Source organism: Tricharina praecox, assembly GCF_024521635.1.
Source record: "Tricharina praecox strain CBS 144465 chromosome Unknown BZA05scaffold_4, whole genome shotgun sequence".
Taxonomy (NCBI): domain Eukaryota; kingdom Fungi; phylum Ascomycota; class Pezizomycetes; order Pezizales; family Pyronemataceae; genus Tricharina; species Tricharina praecox.
The window spans coordinates 316,650-336,774 of NW_026250406.1; the positions used below are offsets into that span (position 1 = coordinate 316,650).

The following is a 20,125-nucleotide window of genomic DNA, read 5'->3' on the forward strand; positions in this document are numbered from 1 at the left end:
CCTGCTCTGGCCATTGGCACTCCGCGCCCGCGACGACCGACATTGGCACTCGCCGGCTCTCCCGCTGCTGCTTCTGCTTCTGATGACTGTCTGACTGAGCAACTTCTGCTCTGGCCACAGCAATAATCTATAGCATACATACTCCACCGACCGAACTCTACTCTACTCTAACTCTGCCAACAAAACAACAACTATCTCCTACCGAGCCTGACGGGCTATTCTACCTACTCTGTACCCACTTCCCTATCATCCTTCAACTACTCTACCTATAGTGCACTCCTCAGCTAGCCTCCCCTCCCCCCAACTGTTCTGGCTATTCACCTCCATCTTGTCCATCTGGCTCCTCCGCCTTCTACTGCTTCTTCTTCTTCTTCTTCTGCTTCTTCGTCTTCTGCTTCTTCTTCTTCCGCTTCTTCTTCCGCTTCTTCCGCTTCTTCTCCTCTCACTTCCCGACCTCTGACTCACCACTGCTTCGGAGTCGTCCGTGTCGTTCGTTTTTCCCACACCCGACAAACACATTACCCACACACACGCACCCTCGGCGCACGCAGATTATTTCACAGCAGAAACACACACATAACCGCCGTCGCTTTTGTCCAGGCCCATCCAGCCCTGCCCTGTCGCTTGTCGCCATCGCCCATCGCCACCGCTCGGCCCGACTATTGACTACTACCACTTTACTCTATACCATATCGACCGACTGCCACCACTGCCACCACCACCACCTTCAATAACCACCACCACCACTACCCGACGTCTACCTGCTGTTGCGCCCTTCTCCTCCGCATCCCCGACCGTACCGCAACGTACCGTAGCACGCATATCGCACGCGCCATCGTAGCGGCATCGTCTCCGACTTGACCAGTGCCACCCGTCCTTTCGCGAAAAGAAGGTTATCGACACCGAAAGCGACAAGGAGCGCGAGCCAGCCCGACGGAGAAAGGGAAGGACACAGAGAGCGCGAACCATCCAGAGACAAGCACCAAAGCCAGCCAGCCAGCCAGCAGCCAGCCAGCCAGCAGCCAGCGGACATCACGCTCATCGTACATCGCATCGCATAGAACCCGACCGACCCTACCCGCCTCACCGTCCCTTTCCACCTTGCCTACTGTCGGGCGGTACCGTACCACATTCATCGGCCCTATAGCGAGCGAGAGAGCCGTTCCAACATGTCGACGACTTCTTCATCATCAAATAAGAGGGCTCGTTCAGAGCAATCCTCGGCGGTTCGTGGCATTCCCTCCGCCCTTTTTACCCTTCTCCCCCGGTTTGAGTCATCGTTCCCCTTCCACCTCCCCCCACCCCCACGGCCGCGGCCAGTCTCTCTCCTTCGCAGCCTTCCACCCTCCTCCTCCATCTCTCCGTCTTCTAGAGCACTGTATCCCTTGCGAAGCCCGAGCCGAAAGCTAACAAGACATCCAGTGCACCGAGTGTCAGGTATGAATGGCGATTTCCACCCGCATCCCCTCCTCCTCCCGTGTCTCGATTATATCTTGTATGAATGAACGACTGAAGAGTCGCCCGTAATTATATTTTGTAGCGTAGGAAAGGAAAGGTACGTTCGCTCTCTCTCTCTCTCTCTCTCTCTCTCTGTCTCTCTCTCTCTCTCTCTCTCTCTCTCTCTCTCTCTTCTCTGTTCCTCTCTGCTGCCCTGCTTCGTCGCAAACGCACATTCCTTTCTTCGCGTACATATGTGCGACCGGGGAGATGGGAGGCTCTGCTCCCCTGCATATCGGCTTTGCACATTCACCCTCAGCCCCCCCTCCTCGTGATCGTCTTTGCACCTTCAGCTTGGTCATTCACCCTCGCGCCCGTACGGTCGGCCGAGCCCCCCTCGCTCCCTCTCACTCAACCGATAACCCACCAACGCCCTGCCGCTTCACCGAGAAAACAAAAAGACTCAATTGGCTGACCATGGCATCGTTTCTACTCAATACAGTGTGTTGGGGGAAGACCCTGTACGTTCTGTGCCAAGACCGGCCGAAAATGTATCGATCAACCTCAGATATCGCGGATTCCTCTCACGAGAAAGTCAGTATACGCTTCCCCACCACCTGGGGAAGGGCTAACGTTGACCCGCGTTATGTAGAAACATGGACGACCTCCATGATCGCTGCCAACGTCTACAGTCCCTGCTCCAGAGCATAGATCCGTCCATCGACGTCGAAGACCTGATTGGCGGCAGCCTGCCCTCGACCACGCGCTACGGCCACGACCGGAAACAGTCCTCGGGCGCCGAATCGTCGGGTGTAACTACACCGGAAGAGGAGGATCACGATTCTGATGGCGAGGAGGATATGAACCAGTGCAAGTTCGAGTGGCACGAAGGCAATCCCACGCTCAACGACGCTGGCGCTGCCCTGGCGGACGGAATGGCCGGATTGAATATCGACTCGAAAGAGGTGGGCTATCTAGGTTAGTCGGTCTTTCCGGTCATCGGTGATGATGCGCACCACCGGTGAAGGCGTTGGCACTCGATGGCGGTATCGGGGGCGGGCGGGAGAGAGAGGAGGGGCCTGGCGGGGGAGAAGTGGCTACTAACCGGATTTCTTCGTATAGGACGGTCATCTGCCGCGGCGCTGTTGAGACACGTTTGTCGCCTCCTCAAAGCACACGAACAATCCACCGGAACCGTGGGCTGCGAACTGATGGAAGCCATATCGCCGATGCCGTCGCCAAAGATGAACAATGCCGAGAAGCGCCTGTACGTCACCTGGACCGAGGACTCGTTGATCGACTCCTACTTCCGCTGCCACCACGCATCGTACCCGATCCTTCACGAAGCCATCTTCCGTGACCAGGTGACGAAGCAACGAAGCAACGACCTCAAGGTCAACACGCACTGGCAGACGCTTTACCGGATGGTTCTCGTCACCGGTGCCTTTATGAGTAGTACCGATCACAGCGACACCACGGTGGATATGGACATCTACAAGACGGTCAACGACACCTTTAGCACCTTGGACTTTCTGTCGTATGGAACTTTGGAAGGGGTGCAGGCTCTGGCGTTAATGGTATGTGGCCATCGTTTCCCAGTTTACCCCCCTCCTCAGCTGGTAGCAGCAACAGCAGCCCCCTAACGCTCTTCTCCTCCCTAGGGCGCATACCTCCAAAAGCGAGATAATCCCAATACCGGCTACAACTGTCTCGGAATGGCGATGCGCATGGCACTCGGTCTTGGCCTCCACCGCGATGTCACCGAGAGCAAAGGCACAACCCTCGGAATGGAGATACGCCGTCGCATCTGGTGGACCCTCTACATCTTCGATGTCGGCGCTTCAATCACCTTTGGCCGCCCCACGATCCCGAGCGACAAGGTCTTCACCAAGATCCCGATGAACGTCAACGACTACAATTTGACGGACCGGAACGCCATCCTCCCGCCGCCGTGCGAAACCGTAACGGCCTACTCCGCCATGATCGCCCACGCACACCTGGTGGTCCTGATGAACCGCATCCATCTGAACTTCTTCATCCACCCGCGATCCCTCAGCTCTTGCCGCTTGCCGCTGAGCCGCGAATTGATCGCCAAATTTGACGAGCAGATCGCGCGCTGGCATTCCGCGCTGCCTTCGTACTTTAGCGAGCGCAACTGCGAGCCCTGGTTCGCGGCGCCGAGAGCGGTGGTGGAGTGGAAGGCGATGAACTTGAGGATGCTGATGTACAAGTGTTTCCTCGACTGCCTCTCGTACTCGCCGGTCGACCATCCCGGTCCCGTCTCGTCGCAGATTCCTGCCAACCGACAGACCCATATCGCGCTACTTCCGGAAGTGCGCAAGTGCCTCACGTTCGCCCTGTCGACGCTGTCCTCGATCCGCAAGTTCACCAACACGCACAAGCCACTGTGGCACGGTGTGGGTTGGTACGCCACCTACTACGTCTTTCAAGCGGCGCTCGTCCTGGTCACCGCCATCCTCTCGGTTCCGCGGGATGCATCCGTGAGCGTGTGGAAGGACGGTGTGCTCGACGCACTGATGTGTCTGCGCACCATCGAGACATCGACCGCGTCGGCGAGCCGCGTCGCCGCGGTTCTCCGCTGGTGTCTGCTACGCATCGAGGGTGGTGAGGTCCAACGGCCGTGTCTCGGCATGTTCGAACAGCCCATCGAGGAATGTCGCATCAGCGTCAACGAGTACCGCCAGCAGATGGAGATGGAATACAACGGCATGCTCGGAGTCGGCGGGCATCCCGGCGAGGGCATGTCCGGTGGTGGTGGCGGTGGTGGTAATGGTGGTAATGGTGGCGGCGGAGGAGCTGGCTGGAACGAAGGCTACACATTCGGCCAAGGCGGTCTTGGCGGAGCCACGTTTTTTGGTCAATTCGAGAACCCGACGCCACCGGAGCTGGACGTGCCCGAGTTCAGCGCTGGCACGTTCTGGGGCGACGATATCGGCCTCTTCAGCGAGGCCGGCTTGATGGGCATGGGCCTTGGCGCCGGGATCGAAATGCCCAGCACCGTTCCGCCGCCCCAGATGCAGAGTTATACCAGAATCCCGCCGGGTGGGTTTAATATTTCTTAGAGAGGTCGCGGGGGCCGGGGGCGGGGACGGGGGGAAGGGATCTGTTGCTGTTGCTGTTGCTGTTGCTGTTGGCTGTCGCGTTGTAGAAGGGGTGGGAGTGGAGGTGTGCATCCGGGATGGGTGGGGCGTTCCTGCTTAGCTTTTTTTCCTTACGCTTTCTGCTTCCTGCTTTCATCTTTCATCTTTCATTGTTTTCATCAACTTTGTAAATTGGTACATATTGACTCTTTGTGTTGTTATCGTTGTGGTTGTTGTGATTGTTGTGATTGTTGTTGTCTGTCGTTGTGGGATAACGTTTCAGAGTTGGTGTTCTCTCTCACTCGCTCTTGAGTCTCGATACCCAACTTAACTTGACTTCCCAGGACATGTTTGGCTGGGGGGGATGTGTGCGCTTTCCGTTTTTATTTCTTTGTCTGCTGTTTTTGTATTGACTTCACTTTCGGTTTGAGGGGGTTTCCGAGGGGTTGCTAAACGCGAACGCGTGCCTACTATAGTCGGATGATTGATGGGTGAAACGGTGAGATGGTGAGATGGTGAGATGACGCGGGATAAGGAAATGGGTGCGTACGAGGGGGATGAGACCAATGAAATGGGTATTCGAGGGTATTCGATGGGCTTGTGTGTGCGTGTGTCTGTGCGTGTGGACCAACGACTGTTGATATGGTGATGATGATGGTGATGGAGGCGACGGGCGACGGGCGTAGACGTGAAGTTTGAGTGCTCGTGTACTTCCAGCTGGTATAGACAAGAGATGACATTTCGATATCGAGGATGGAGGATGGTGACGGCAGGCGGGACGCGACTGGAGGGGAGGGATGGCAGGCAGGCAGGCAGGCAGGCAGGCAGGCAGGCAGGCAGGCAGGCAGGCAGTCGGGAGGGGAATAGAAGGGGGGGCCAACAGCACTTGATCGTTGACTACCAAGTTCCAACTGCACCGTTTGCTTTTCCAATGTACCCTTTGCTTTTCCAATGTACCCTTTAGAAGTGATTGACTCTGATGTATGTCACTGAAGAGAGAGTGATCTTTGATGCTCCCGACACGCCGCACTGGGGGGGGGGGGACTGGCCGGAGGCAAGTGACGATCTCGGTGCAGCTAACAGCTTTTTTGTTTAATCATCGTAACATTCGAGCTTATAAGATCATGGCAGATCAATCTCCGTTTCCACACCACTGGTGACGGTCTCGGTGCTACAAAAAGCCAGCGGTCTGAACTTGCATACAGCTCGTGACGAGTGAGTGTCCGTGAACGGGATACCGTGCCCCACCTCACCTCGCTATTGATGGAGCGTAGGTCTCTCGACGCCTCTGTATTACGGCGAGCGACGAGCAGCGGTTAGGAGCGACCAAACTACAGTAGCAAAAAGGTGTGTATATTAGGATAGGAGTTTTATCAGTACTCGACATATGTAATTCCCGCATCGTCTTAGTATCCTGAATCTTGATAGAATACCGCGCTCAATGGCAATGGAATGTGGATTCATACGGCTGCGTCATGCGTGAAAGCCTGTCGCTTTAGAGCACAAGAATTATGATGCTGCGTAACGGTTTCAATGCAGATTTACCGGTATCTGAAATGCTGGTGACAATTGCCTGGCCGTATAACTGCCCAAGTCTTTCTAGATGCTGCATTTGCACGCAGGCTACTTTATGGGATGCTGTATTGTTTCAGCAACGATCCGTCACTGTTCCATTGTAAAGACGACATATTCTGCGAGAACACCGGTTCCCCTAGACAAGACAACGCCGTGAACGCTGAATATCATACCACCACTTTGTGCCACAGAAATACCGTCTTTCACTGCAGTTAGTAGTAGTTCCCGCCTACCAACCGGTTTTTACGCAGAAGCTGCATTCTACATAACTTTGGTTTAATAACGTATTCGACCACTATGAGGGGTATCCGCGACGATTCAGTGGCCGCGCCCCACGAGAAGGATAACCCAAATTCCAACGCAGTATGTAGCTACTCCGGTGTCTACTATAGTAATACACTGGCTTTCAAGTTTCACGGCTCATGAGAGCTTGCTATAGGAACCAAGCTTATCTAGGGGTTTCTGCATCAATACCGTATTAAACCGAAGTTCTGTAGAATACAATTATACAACATTGTCTTGGGAACCGGTGTTTTCGCAGAATACCTACGTCGTCTTTACAATACAGAGTAGAGTACCAGTGACGGACCGTTTGAAACAATACAATACGGCACCACCTATAGTAGCCCGCCGGAAAATACAGCATGTAGATGCCTAGGCTCGCGCAGTCATACGATCAGGCATTTATCACAAGTATTTCAATTTTCAGATAAATATGCCTTGTAAAAACGTTGCGCAGTGTCACAACTCTGGTCGATATAGGGCGACAGGATTTCAGGCATGAGGCATTCGCATTAATCCACATTCCATTGAGTAGGTATGTACCAGAATACCGAAGCGATGCTGGAATCACATAAGTCGAGTAACACTCCTGTCCTGATGAACGCCCCCATACACTGCGAAAGTGAGATTCGGTGAGATTCGGTGAAGCGATCCACGTGTGCACGTGTATTATACACGAGGAGGACATCCGAGACGACGGCGGCGATGTGCTCGCGGTGTATATATCTAGTGGTTATGGGCTATGGTCTACCGTATCTAGGAGGTAGGTATTGTGAACCCGATAGCCCACGCCATCAGAACTCGGCGCCGGGCGCTGTCGTCGAGGACTGGCGTCGCCTCGTCGAGAAGTTTGAAGGATGGATGCGCCAAAGCTTGGTATCCGTCTGGATCTGCGTAGATTCCGCGCCGTCTGCTTTAAGCTTTTAAGTTTAGTAGCGTGGAGCTATACTCTATTTTTGCGTGTAACCCTCCTGAGTCCTGACAACTTTCGACCAGAAAATGTCTATACGATGACAACAATAATGCCGCCCCCCCGTTCCCCCCCCGTTTCCCCTATTCGCAAGAGACAGGATCCGGCAAACGGGTCCCCTCTCGGTGTCTATCAGCTATAGAGCCCGTAACCCGAAAGCCACTGCGTGGGAAAATGCGGTGTTGACGCCGCATAACTCTTGTCGCTGGCCAACTGTCATTGGCTGGCTAAACGAAATTACCTCCAACATCGAACACGCTCGGTTCTTGCTGTCTATGCTAGCGCCGAACACTGCGACCTTCCCCCCTGTCGTGGTCATGATCAGCCTGCGGCCCTGTGGTGCTGCGCGTGCTTGGTGCTTGGGAGACAGGAGACGGCGAGAGATCGGCGTGCTTGTTTTTGAGGATTCGGCGGAACCTGGGATATCGAGGTATGGGATTCTCTACGAGCTTGGGGAAGTCGACTTGAGAGTGGACGGTGCAGCTTTGAAGGGTATGTTCAGTTTCGCGATGAGCCGTTTCCGCCCCGTGTATGCACATCACGGCAGACGCAACAGAAAAAACGAATTCTCGTGGCGCTCGACGTTACATAACTACTGCCTGCACGCAACACCCGTGGCGACTCCATGGGGCTTGGTCCATCCCGTTCAGTTGCCCGTACGAGATTGTCATCAGACTCAGGGGCTTCTCATTCCCATCTCCCATCCCATCCGACAGCCGAGCGGAACAGAGCAATGCGGGCATATAAGTGACCGCCCACCACCTGCGTTCACGGAGATCCTCTCCAAGGCACGGTACACATCACGCTCACTCACTCACTCACCCACACTCATTTGATTGAAATGGCTCCGATACTATCATTCGTTCTTTTCTTCCTGTCGGTGGTCACCGCGCTGCCCGAGCTCGAGGCGCGCAACGCTAACGTCGGTCCCGACGGCCTGGTTCATGCTATCTCCAAGCGCGGGGGCGTTTATGATCCACCGACGGGATTGATTCGTGCTGCCGAGCTCGAGAAGAGGGCGTATGGATACAGCAATAAGGGTTTGCTTTACACCCCTCATCGCCATGCGTTCTCTTGCTGATTTATATCCAAAAGTCGACCAGCTCGAATGGCAACTCCGCCGGAATAATGGCTTGAAATTCTGCTCCGCCTACCTCAACTACTACCCGGCCACTAAGACCCAGTGGGTCACAAAGACCAAGACTCAGCGTGGATACTACGAGGCCGTGCCTATCACCAGGACCTCGACGAGGATGGTCACCGAGACGTCCACCGAGACGGTTGAGACTACCGCGACTGTGTACGTTGTGGTTGCGAATCCGGTGGAAGAAGAAGGAGAAGCATACTAATGGATTGCGTGCAGTACCGATAACACCATGACCACCACCATCACGGCCGAGGCTCGCTCAGAGACGGCCAACTCCCCGGCTGAACCGGAGCTCCCATCGGTAGTCCGCAGGTACAACTACGTTCCCGTCCCGCGGTACGTCGGCAAGAAATACAACCCATCGACCATCACCTCCGCCTGCCGGCGCCTCGCGCGTCCCGCACCCACCCAGATGATCACTCGCACCAGTACCAAGACGGTACAGGCCAAGCCCACGCTGATCCGGACGATAACGGTGACTGGCACGACCACGACGACAGTGCAGTCGACCACGACGGTCAGCACCACGACCGTCCTGGGGACCGAAACCAGCACCGTGCCGCACCCCTGCGACGTTCCCGCAAACACCCACGACCGGGTGATGGTCGCCGGCGTATCCGGCTTCGAAGGTGACTCGTACCACGATATCCCCGACGTCTCGGCGCGCGAGTGCTGCCTGCGCTGCTGGCGCGGCGACCACACCGGCGCTCCCAAGGCGTGCAACGGCTGGTTGCACTTCCCAATGGCTATGGACCAAGAGGGCCGGCCGGACAATGAGCACGCCTGCATCATCTCCGCCGGCCCCGACAGCCCCGAGGATGCTAGGCCCACCGATACATGTCCCGCTGGCACCCCCGGGTTCATTATTCAGCGCAACCAGGAGAATGGCCACGATTACAACGTCGCCGGCGTCGGCCCGTGTGGGTACTACGTCGAGGCCTAGGAGTTGAGCACGCCGTAGAGGGGCGGGGGAAGGATCTGCTCGCTCGCGTGCTTGCTGACTTGCGGGTGCCGCTTGTAACTATGTAGTTTTGCACTGTATGTAGGTATCTACTCGTATGTACTATTAATCCCGCGCGTCCGAAAAACGTGCAAATAAAACGTCGTTTTCAACTAAAATGTGGACGTTTTACGCACCTGTTGAGACTTGAGCGCGCCTGCCAAGTGCCTACGGCCACAGTAATCGCAAGTTAGAGGCGTGGTGAATATTTCGTTCGCAAACAGGGCTGGCAGCTGCAGTTCAATGGAGTGGAGTGATCAGTTGTGAATGATGCCTGGCATGCAGCCGCAGCTCAGTGGAGTGACATGTAGTTATGAATGAGGTTTGGCAGGTTGTGAATGAGGCCTGACAGGTTTTTGTTTTTGTTCAATCATCATTGCATTCGACCTTAATAGATCATGGCAGATATGTAGGTACATATCCGTTTCCACCCGGCTACCACCGACCGCTGGCCCCGAGCTCGAATTCGATTCCCTATTGCACTCAGCCTGACCCTCCCCTCAAGTCAAATCTCCCGCTCACCGCTCAACTTTCCCGCTCAACCTCATGTGATTGTGGGCAGGCAGCCGCAGCTCAGTGGAGTGATCAATTATGAATGAGGGCTGGCAGGTTTCATGTTTCGCTTCTACCCTCGAAAGCGCAGAGGCTATTTTGTCTTTCTTTTTTTAGGGGGCGGGTGCTGCTGGTCCGCCCCAGTTCCAAGACCAACCACAATGCCAAGCTCGCGGTTAGGGCTACACGCTCACCGTCACTCGGCGAGTGTGCGCGGTCGTTCGTTTCCGCTGGGAACGGTCCCGTCCTGTATACAACCGGCGCTTGGTCGTTGTCGATAGCCCGACAGTTCGGTCCTGGCTACTTCGATCCGCCAGCCGGCACGACACGGGTATTAGAATGTGACGCCCACGGTCTCTGCTACCAGCGGCCTGTGAGGTCACTGAGGTAGGATGAGTGGATGTGTTAGCGCTCGGCGACTAACTAGCGGTTTAATCGCGGCCTGGAAATATAAGAAGAAGGAGTAAGTGGGCACCGAAATTCAGCTCGGGATGGTGATGGCTGTGGTCCGAGCATTGCGGTGGCACTTGGATGATCTCTTGCATGGATGATAGCTGCGTCAACATGGTTCACGTTACTGATGATGGATTCGATATGTAGTGCTGCTTCGGCTGTGGATCAGCGACTCTCGGCTCTTTCGCAGACACCATGCCAGAGTTGGTGCACCAGATGTACCAAACAGCAGGTGTTGAATAATCGTCTCCAAACCACCAACCACTTCCATACATTCAACGCCAGCTCCCTAAACAAACAAACATTTTCATTACATCGTATCTCTCCCGCCATCCGCGTCGCACGCGCGGATCCACGCCTCCCTTCCCCTACAGCACCCAACCGAGCACCGCCGCGACGCCCACCGCCGCCGCAGCCGCCACGCCACCCGCAGCTTGCGCCCCCCTCCCGTTCGCCGCACCAGGAACCTGCAGGGCAGTATCAAAGTCCTTGACGAGGCTCTCCCTCGGGGTGCCAGTGATGTACGTCTGGGTGGCGACAAAATCCAAGATGGCCTCCTCCTGCTTCCTAGCCAGCTTGGTCACCTGCTCGTACGGGAACGTCGTAGCAGTCGCGGTCGTCTCCAATCCGGGTATCACGGTCTGTGTCGCCCAGAAATTGCTCACGAACGTCTCGTAGGCCGTCACGAACCCGTTGTATCCTGCCACGGTCGAGTACCCCGTTTGGATACGCTGCGAGGCTGCCGACATGGCGGATTGCTGCGCCGGGCTGAGTGTTGTGGTCGGGTCCGCGCTGGTCAGGTTAGTGGTGTAATGGAATGGGTGGCGGAGCGGCCGCGGGGGAGGCAGGTTACATACCAGGAGCTCAGCCCGACGAGGGCGGCAACGACAAGGGAAGTGAAGGTGAATTGCATGGTTGGTAGGCGAAGGTAGACGTCGGGAGTGGAAATGCTCGGCGGGTTGTATGTAGTCTGGATTCTGGAAGAAGTAGAGACACAAAAGCATGGCGCCCAGGTCTGGTTTATGTACTCGTACTCTCTCCCATACCTGCTGCGCATCCTCGCCGCAAGAGCGGAATGCGTGCTTACGGTAAGTACATACACAGAAAGTAGGTTCAAGGGAAGGCCGATATTTCTGCAGTTGCGATCGTCCGTTTCACCAGCCACGCCGGGGTCAGGATCAGCATCGTACTGGGAGGGGATAATACCTACCTAGTCAGTAAGTGCCCGTACGCGCCCCCTGGATTGTAGTCTATTCCCAGTCACGTACTGTTGTTCGCCCGCAGTAAGAGTCATCGCCCGTGGCAACTCGACGTTAAGCTGCAATAGTGACTGGTAGGCGGTTTTGAATAAATACTCGCAATACGAAGACCTACGGAATGCATGGTTTAAGGGATATGTGATCGTATTGCTCTGTTACGTAGGATAGTATGGGCTCTGGGGACAGCAACGATGATCTTTGGGACGTATGTTGAGCTAGCGTCACGACTGGCTTCAACTGAAATTAACATTCGCTACCAGATAGTATTTAGAGACCGTCTTTCAGATATATAGTAGGTAGGCGGAGGCCGCCGCTTCCATTGTGCGGGGTATACTGTATATGTGGGTAGTTGGGATTCAGCCACACTTTAGAGTGCTCTATGTACGTGATACATACAGCCAGCTGCTAACAAGCAAGGCGATCGTATATCTGGTGAAGTTGGCGTGGTTTTACAGGGAGCTGCTACCTGGGCTACTCCCGGCTGAAGACTATTCGAGGATGTAGGTATCTGCCCTAGAGTGTGCACCGCCCCGCACATATTGAGAACACCGGCCCCTCGGATACTAGCCGCAGCGTCCACTCGCCATGCGCCGCCGACTTACATACGAGAGAACTCCACCAGAATACGAGACGAGACGAAGGATGCGCATGCGCAGCAGTGGGTAATTAGCCGAACCCGCGCGACACTAATTCTTAGTTAGACATGCGGAGACAAACATATCACGCTCTTCGCCTCGTGTGTCCGCCTATTCCAACACGTCACTGCGAACGACCGTGTGTAGGTATGTAAGTGGTACACAATGATCGCAGTCGGAAGGCTTATTCCCACGTATAAACACTAGGATACCCCCCGAAACACTAGCGAACCTCTCCCTCTCTATCCAGTAGCGATGGGTGATGCTGCAGTGAAACGGCTTCCGACCCGCGGATCGGTCGCGTGCGAGTTCGAAGTCCGCCTTGAGCCAAAAGCCGCCCGGCGGAGCATGCCATCGGCGTCCTGCAGACATCGCTGGCACAACTAATTTCCACTCGAATTGTTGGTGTCGATGGGCAGGATCAACTGAGCCAGCGCAGAAGCAGAAGCAGGCAAAACTCACGATGACCTAGGTTCATGGATGGCGGAGCCTTAGAATCATGCTCATACGCAGCGCTGCACGCACAACTTCCAGCTGATTGGCTGGATGGGACTCCAGTGCGAAAGGCAAGCTCTCGGAGAAGGCCGAAAGATTATTAATCTTCATAGTAACTGGTCCGTCGGTTAACTCTCATCGGTGGAGGCGGTTGTGATCAAGGTTCTGGGCTTCACCCTTCAGAGCTGGTGGAGGGAAGGAGCTGGACTAGACAGCACAGTCTTAGGGACGCCGGACCCGCTTTCCACTCAGCGGAATATTGGTCTGTGCCAACTCGGTTGCAAAGGAAGCTATCAAAGAGATTGGTCATGGCACTGCTTTGCTTCTGCGTACATCTTCCATTTCCTCGCTGTTGCTTTGAGTTGTTAGGATTTCATTGTGGCTGGGTCGGATTGGGAGGAACCGCACATTATTGGCGGCGAGTGCTGCGGGCTGTCACTTGATATCGTTAGTTGTCGGTTCGATGATTGAGGAATGAATACGGACGTGCTGAAGTATTGGAGTTGCAGATCAATGTTGATGCTAGTGAGCGAGTGGTAATCATAGCAAAGGCGGACCGAAAACGTCACCACCCAGGTCCAAACTCTTCACTGCCTCAGTACGAAGCCCGGGAGTGGGCCACGCCGCCAATGAGATGCTTGATCTACCCATCTTGAAATACGCTTCGATTTACGGAAGCCAGCGGCTTTGATCGTGGCGAAGGTAGCAATGGGGTGGTGTCTTTTGAGCTCGTGTATTTTAGTGAACAGCGCGGGGACGGGAGCTGGGAATGGGTGGAGAACAAATGCCTCGACCTAGCCGCTAAGCATTTCACCTGGCTAGGGGGCTGATCTACTCGGAAACCGTGTTCCCCATAGTCCGGTCCGTCCGGTCCGAGCCTAAGACGGACGGTTGCAAAAGTTATCCGTCAGGCCCGAGTGGTGCCGGACGGGTCGGTCCCCGTCCGACGGTGGAGGACGGCCGTCCAAGTCACGTGAATATGGGTCGGCTGATTGGTAATTGCTTAGCACCAATATCCCACGCACCACCGCGCCAGTTCATCCCTCACCGCTCCACATGCTGTGAATAGTAATAGTATTCTGAATCGGCCGTCCTACGCCGTCCGTTTCGTCCACCCGTTAAAGCAGTCTTGGACGTCACGTCCTAGGCTTGGACGGACGGGAGGCACGCCGTCCGTCGTCGTCCGAGGCCCAGGACGGACCGGACCGGACGATGGAGAACACTACTCGGAAGTGGCTCGCACTAGGCCACGGGGGCGATTGCGACAGCGGAAACGAGTTGCCGTGGCCGAAACGATCAGGTCACTAAGCCCCTAAGGTGTAGGTAATGGGACAGGGCCCGTTTTGTTGAATGGACATGCATTTAAATCGGCTTCCAATATTTTTTCTGGCTGTAATTAGCCAACATTTGGCTGTGAAAAGGCTGTGAAAAGGCTGTATCCAGGCTTAAAGGATTAAAAGGGCTCTAACGTATAAAGGGCACAGTTTCTCAACTGGCGTTGATAATAAATGGCTTTTGGGAGTTCATATGGCTGACATTGAATAATTGTACGAGTGCAATCTGCTGCTTGAGATTGCTGTGATTCCAGCTGCTCGCCTAATATATATCCTCCCCTCCGCGCCCAATCAAACCAAACCCTGCTCGTCCCCGCTTGTCCCCGCTCTCCCCGCTTGTCCCCGCACTTCTTGGCCTGCTCAGTAGACAGTCTATTAGTACCGGCGACGACAGCGGGTATCTGTTGATGCACGATCTGGTGGTTTTGGGGCGCACGTGAGGGGATCCGATCCGAAGGCAGTCGGAAGAAGAAGATGTGGTTCATATTATTCTAGCTGAAGTTCTAGTTGTACTTATAGTCGTCCCAGGCAAACTAGAACCTTCCTCGTGAGCCGTGCACAAACCTCACTCGATAAAACACGCCGCTCCGACAACAAAGGCCTTACGGCCGCAACAGTATCCGCAGCGAGATAGGTCTAGGAGCACAGATATGAATACGTACCTGCTGTAGTAAGACCAGAGGACCGCGAGAGAGTGAACGGCGGTGATGGAGGAGCTATCGATGACCGGAGGAAGCGTGAGCACGTGCTGTTAGTGAGAGAAAGAGTGAGTAGAGGAGTTGTTAGCAAGAGGAGAAGCGAGTGGAGGAAGTGATGGAGGAGGAAGTGATGGAGAAGGAAGTGATGGAGAAGGAAGTGATGTAGGAGCTGTGGGTGCCGGTGAGAGGATGACGTAGTGATGGAGGAGCTGTCGACGGGAGGAAGCGAATGTGGTTAGTATGTAGTGGGCATCAATGTTGGTGCGCATGGCGGGGAACATGGCCGGGGCGGCCGAATAAGGAGAAAATGCTCCATTTATAAACCGAAGCCTATTTTCACTTACGCCGGAAGCCTAATGAGCGGAAAGTTATATTTTTACCAACGGATTCCCGAAGAGAGTGGTGGAAAGACTTTGCATTTACTGCCAATGGCCAATTTACACCTCAACGCCAAATCTGGCCTCTGTCTATTCGTTACATTGAGTATTGATAACCAAATTAGGTGAAAGAGCCTAATTTGAGTATTGTAAACTGGCCGCAATTACTACTAACCGCCCACTGACTAGGCTTCGCCCAATATGACCATCGTAAACTGGCCGCAATTACTACTAACCGCCCATTGACTCGCCTACGCCCAAATAAACATGGCAACGTGTACCCTATGAGGAAAAAAGGCCAATTTACTGGCAGAAGCCTGAATTACCAGTGCAAATGAGCCGCACTTTGTGCTAATAGCCAGTTTACATGTAGACTCGCATTCAACTAAAGGGGCCTCCTCCCATTCCATGTACCCTCGGGAGTCATCATGTTCGTCTCCGGAGCCAATCGCGTCTTTACGCGCTTGGGCGAGGTAGGCCGCTGAAGAAATACATTTCTTAAGATTCAATTATTATTGCTGCAGTGGTATGTCAAGATTGCGTCGAACACTTCTGTAAGTCCTTGAGTGCGCCCGGTATGACCAGCTAGTAATTGTCGTCTCGCACCTATGGGAACAAATTGACTGACTTCAATATGGCCTGCTACCTGTAGAGCATCTACTCATCACCTTGAGTGTACCTGTCACTTATATGGTTGTCGATGCAGTCAGACGGCAAACTGATAGATTAGGTAGGTACCGTAATTCTGGATCGGGTATAATCATACTCCAGCACTTGTGCGTTTTGCGCCGTCTCGTCAGCTCAATCCTTGGCATGTACCAGCTTTCATTACAGAGATGTAGGGCCGCCGATGGGCGGGGGAATGACAGATCACTACCTTCGGCCAAGCTTGCGGTCTTGAGTTTTGGAAAAAAGCAAGCTGTTATGTGGTCAGGCGGACGACTGAGGGAGGCGAGGTTGCCGCCGGATTGAGACTGTTATCGGGACTGTAGGCACGACTGGGAAGACTGCGTATATTAGCATAGTCTAGATCGGCTATATTCAATTAATAGTGAATTAAGGTGGAATGAGACAAGTATTCACTCGTCCGCCTGTAGCTGGGCACCTATCTGGAAGAGGCCGCCTGCTCCTACATTGTATTAAAGGCCGGATACTACATGAGGACCAAAGACAGACCCAAGAACAGAGTCGTGCGGGCTACTGCTTGCCGGTGGGTACACCACCTCCGGTGCCTGTTGATCCGCATGCTGTGAGGCTACTCCCTAATCAATTCCACTATTCAGCAGCCCACACCATATGTTGACAGAGGCTCACATCACAAGAGCTGAAAATAAGGTTTTGGCTGAGGCTGCATCACAGGCTGGCACTCGACGGAGGCCTGCAGCAAGTGTGGAAGATTCGACAAAAGAGAGAGAAGGGGAAAACTAAACTCATTGTCGCATACGGCCTTACTAGACTATGGCAACCACAACTCCGCCCTTTCCTGCTAGCTCTGCTTGTGCATCGTCTGAATGATGCAGCAAATATGCTGAAGGCTCCCGATATGTAGCCATGAAAACTCTTCAAACGCTAGGGAACGGGTTCCTGCTAGTATCGGAACAAGCAAATATACGAATCATGAGTTAAAAGCAAGGTGGTGGGCAGGGACACAGACTACGGGCCTCTACAGACTGTGGACAGGATATAGAGGAACATTTATGCCACCATAGTCTTCATAGATGGGATACGAGAATTATGAAACAGAAATAGCAAACAAAACAATGCTTACGGGCCGACTCAGTCCCGGGAGCACCTCTTCAAGCATTGGAGAGCGTGTAGAGTCGGGTAAAAGACAGTATTGCCACAAGTAAAGCGGAGAACTGGCAGACCCAAGAGTCCAAGACGTGCAATTGAACTGGAAGGCTCTTCGCCGAGGAGCGAGACTGTCCGGCAATCCCAAATTCTTACATCACCGACGACCGGCCGAATAAATACTGACTGACAATGGATAGCCTGGAGATGCGAAAATTGGATCGCGCCGGTGACGGTGAGTGGGAATAATGGGGTTTACGATGGGCACCGACCGGCAATGTGAAGCGCGTAGGTCTTTCCAACGATAGCGGCGGCGGCGCAACCGAAGGAAACGAAGTGGGAGTAATGATAGGTGGAAGGCAGGATCAAACTGGATTTCGTGCCAAAAAAACACTACTATTTGCGGCTCGTCCAGGTGGTGTGAATATGAGCCTTGAGCGTAGGCGAAATCGAATCTATGTGGGTGACTATGTAGTGTTTTTGCCATCAACCGCATTGCTTCCGTACTTCACCCTCTATTCATGCGGTGACTGATATTTGCGAGGGAACAGCCAAATCGTTTTCTGGTCTGGTCGAAAGCCAGTCCCGCTTTTGCAGCCGTAGGAGTATAGAGTTACGTGATACGAGTGCGGAAGCTCTTAATTTTCCATCAAAATCTATACATCATTCAAGGTCCGAATCATCCACCCACTTACTATTATCAATAAAACCTAGCAGAACTGGAAGAATGTGTGTCTGACCAGGAATGACGGCCTGCTGTTGTGTTAACATCCTCCTACCGTTATGCGCGGAAAGAGCCGCAAAGAAGGCCGTCGAGAGATGAGGTGGGCGAACTAAAGAACCTAGAAGGCAAAATAGACACATGAAAGGAGAATCTTGTAATGAAGGGACTCCTTGGGTCCCTACAGCCGCCATCGGACCAAAGCCTCGTATGTGGCACAGCCCCACCAACCTGTACCAAACCATTGCATTCATTGCGAGGGAAATCACAAAAAACGGCATACTAGAGTGATGTAGAATTGACCGTTGAGTATTTCGATCAACATTAAGTACTCGAGAGCATTATACATTAGGACGAGCTGAGAAAGAAAACATAAAATCCATCATCGTATCTTCGTGCTGTCATGCGTTCTCCAAGAGACAAACTATGCGTGTTTTCCCTTGCTGTAGCCCTTCTCCTCACCCCCCTACTCCCCAGGCACCTACAGCACCAGAATCTCCCCCACAGGCGGCTCCACCGGATGGGCAGGCTCGTCCACCGGATGGGCAGGCTCCTCCACCTCCGGAGCCTCCTCCGGATGGGCAGGCTCCTCCACATGCACAGGCTCAACCTCCGCAGGCTCCTCCACATGCGCAGGCTCGTCAACCACAGGGACCACGTCGGCCAATTTAGCCGCCTTTGCCTTTGCCTTCTCCTCCTCCTCCTTCAGCTTAGCTTCCTCCTTCGCCTTCCTTTCCTCCTCCTGAATCCTCTTCTTATCGGCGTTGTCACCCTTCTTGCGTCTCTCCAACGAGCGCGCCTGAATGGGGGTGGCATCGTTAAAAGCGACGGCGCTGCGTTCGTACATAGCTGGATATAGTCGAAACCTGTCAGTCACCATCACCGCAAGGGAGGAAGCACGGTGGAGGATGGAGGGGGCGCGCGTACCGAGCTTGCCATCGGCAGCCGCAATGGGAGCCGCAAAGACAGTGACACCGGAGAGCGCAAAGGCGACGAGGGTGTAGAAAGAAATTCTCATGATTGCGGTTTAGATTGAAGTTTGTTAAGAAGTTCTGTTCGTAAGGGCGTGATAGCGTGGGAGTGGATCCGGAAGTGGAGGTTGAATAAGGATGAGAAAAGAGGATGGGAATGGGGATGCGAATAGTGGTTGGAATCGAGCTGCTCTTATACAAAGCAGCCGTGACTACGAAAGCCAGTATGTGCTATAGATAGGTGGGAAGTCGGACCTCCGTGACGGATCTAGTAGCATTCCCCAACCACTGAGCCTGCAGCCTTCAGCCTTCGCAGCTCTCAGCTTTGATCGTAAACCCCGCAATTCAGAAGGGCAGCTAGAGATTCCTTAATCCGGAGGGACATGACACCTACTCTGCCAGGCAACGCATGTAAACTACCTTAGCAAATCGAGACAAGCGTTTGATCTCCTCATATTCCACCATCCGTTCCCAACCCCGTTATATTGCTGCACAACCCGAAGGAACATTAAAATCCCCTCTAACACGTAGCTTGGCTCAAAGAATAATCTCCTTTTTCTTGAGGGAAGAATAAGCGGCTCAAGCTGGGGGTTGACCGTTCCCCTCCGGCTATCGGAGCCCCAACCGCAAGAATTCGCCCTGCGCATGAGAGGCATCATTTCGTATAATGGACACCCGAGAATCTAGAACCATCACAAACTACTTTTTTGGTGTCGGCTCCTCCGGAAGCGAGAACCTGTGCCTTGCTGCAGAGACAGCAGCAGGAAGCATAAGTTATTGGTCTCCATTGGTAGATCTTTCGCGAGAGAGTCATCACGGAAGCTTGCTTGTAGCTTTCGGCGTGAGGTTGGTCGACTGGGTGCCATGGTGGCTCACAGGGGGGAGGGGGGAGGGGCAAACCAACAGACACAAGAATGTCTCAGATATCGATTCTCGACGTCAACAAAATGTCTGCTGGCTGCAATTTGGTGGCAGGAAACCGCTACCTGACGCCGATACTGCCATCGGAATTCCACCCCGATTCCTAGCGCCGCCCACATCACTTCCGCCCGAACATAAACGTTGGGAGGAATATAGGACGGAAGGGCTTCAGCTTACGAGAACCCCGACGAGAATTACCAGCGCATGACTGCAAGGACAGTCATTTAGCGCATTCGCTATCGCCAAAGCGAGCCCAAGTGAAGCGTGAATTCGGATATAAGGTCTACACACTAGGTATACTACCCAGCAGTTGTCACACTGGGGGTAGCCGAGAAGCGAGAATTAAGCATCAATAGATTGTCCTCAGCAGCGATCATGTACCGTACTCTACTACCTAGTAGAGTCT

The 20,125-nt window shown here is 53.9% G+C and overlaps 5 protein-coding genes across 5 annotated transcripts; 3 read left to right on the forward strand and 2 right to left on the reverse strand.

Moving 5' to 3' along the window:
* Positions 1-352: 352 nt before the first annotated feature.
* Positions 353-1,033, reverse strand: BZA05DRAFT_416018 (uncharacterized protein; the record flags this gene model as incomplete). The annotated part of the gene is made up of 3 exons (XM_051485349.1): positions 353-436; positions 466-467; positions 811-1,033. 3 exons carry the CDS (start codon positions 1,031-1,033, stop codon positions 353-355), a joined length of 309 nt encoding a protein of 102 aa, XP_051342447.1.
* A 921-nt stretch (positions 1,034-1,954) lies between these two features.
* Positions 1,955-3,902, forward strand: BZA05DRAFT_325852 (fungal-specific transcription factor domain-containing protein; the record flags this gene model as incomplete). The annotated part of the gene is made up of 4 exons (XM_051480471.1): positions 1,955-2,031; positions 2,090-2,415; positions 2,560-3,035; positions 3,099-3,902. Coding segments are annotated over 4 exons (1,683 nt in total), but the record flags the coding sequence as incomplete, so codon positions are not given.
* Positions 3,903-7,732: 3,830 nt separating this feature from the next.
* BZA05DRAFT_433938 (uncharacterized protein) lies at positions 7,733-9,616 on the forward strand. The gene is made up of 3 exons (XM_051486294.1): positions 7,733-8,405; positions 8,461-8,665; positions 8,729-9,616. The coding sequence occupies exons 1-3, from the start codon at positions 8,207-8,209 to the stop codon at positions 9,453-9,455; spliced, it is 1,131 nt and encodes a 376-aa protein (XP_051342449.1). The 5' UTR covers positions 7,733-8,206; the 3' UTR covers positions 9,456-9,616.
* A 1,003-nt stretch (positions 9,617-10,619) lies between these two features.
* BZA05DRAFT_198021 (uncharacterized protein) lies at positions 10,620-11,844 on the reverse strand. The gene is made up of 2 exons (XM_051479462.1): positions 11,375-11,844; positions 10,620-11,309 (listed from the first exon to the last, which is right to left on the reverse strand). The coding sequence occupies exons 1-2, from the start codon at positions 11,572-11,574 to the stop codon at positions 10,886-10,888; spliced, it is 624 nt and encodes a 207-aa protein (XP_051342450.1). The 5' UTR covers positions 11,575-11,844; the 3' UTR covers positions 10,620-10,885.
* A 6,265-nt stretch (positions 11,845-18,109) lies between these two features.
* BZA05DRAFT_388096 (uncharacterized protein) lies at positions 18,110-19,058 on the forward strand. The gene is made up of 2 exons (XM_051482644.1): positions 18,110-18,676; positions 18,755-19,058. The coding sequence occupies exons 1-2, from the start codon at positions 18,231-18,233 to the stop codon at positions 18,861-18,863; spliced, it is 555 nt and encodes a 184-aa protein (XP_051342451.1). The 5' UTR covers positions 18,110-18,230; the 3' UTR covers positions 18,864-19,058.
* Positions 19,059-20,125: the final 1,067 nt, after the last annotated feature.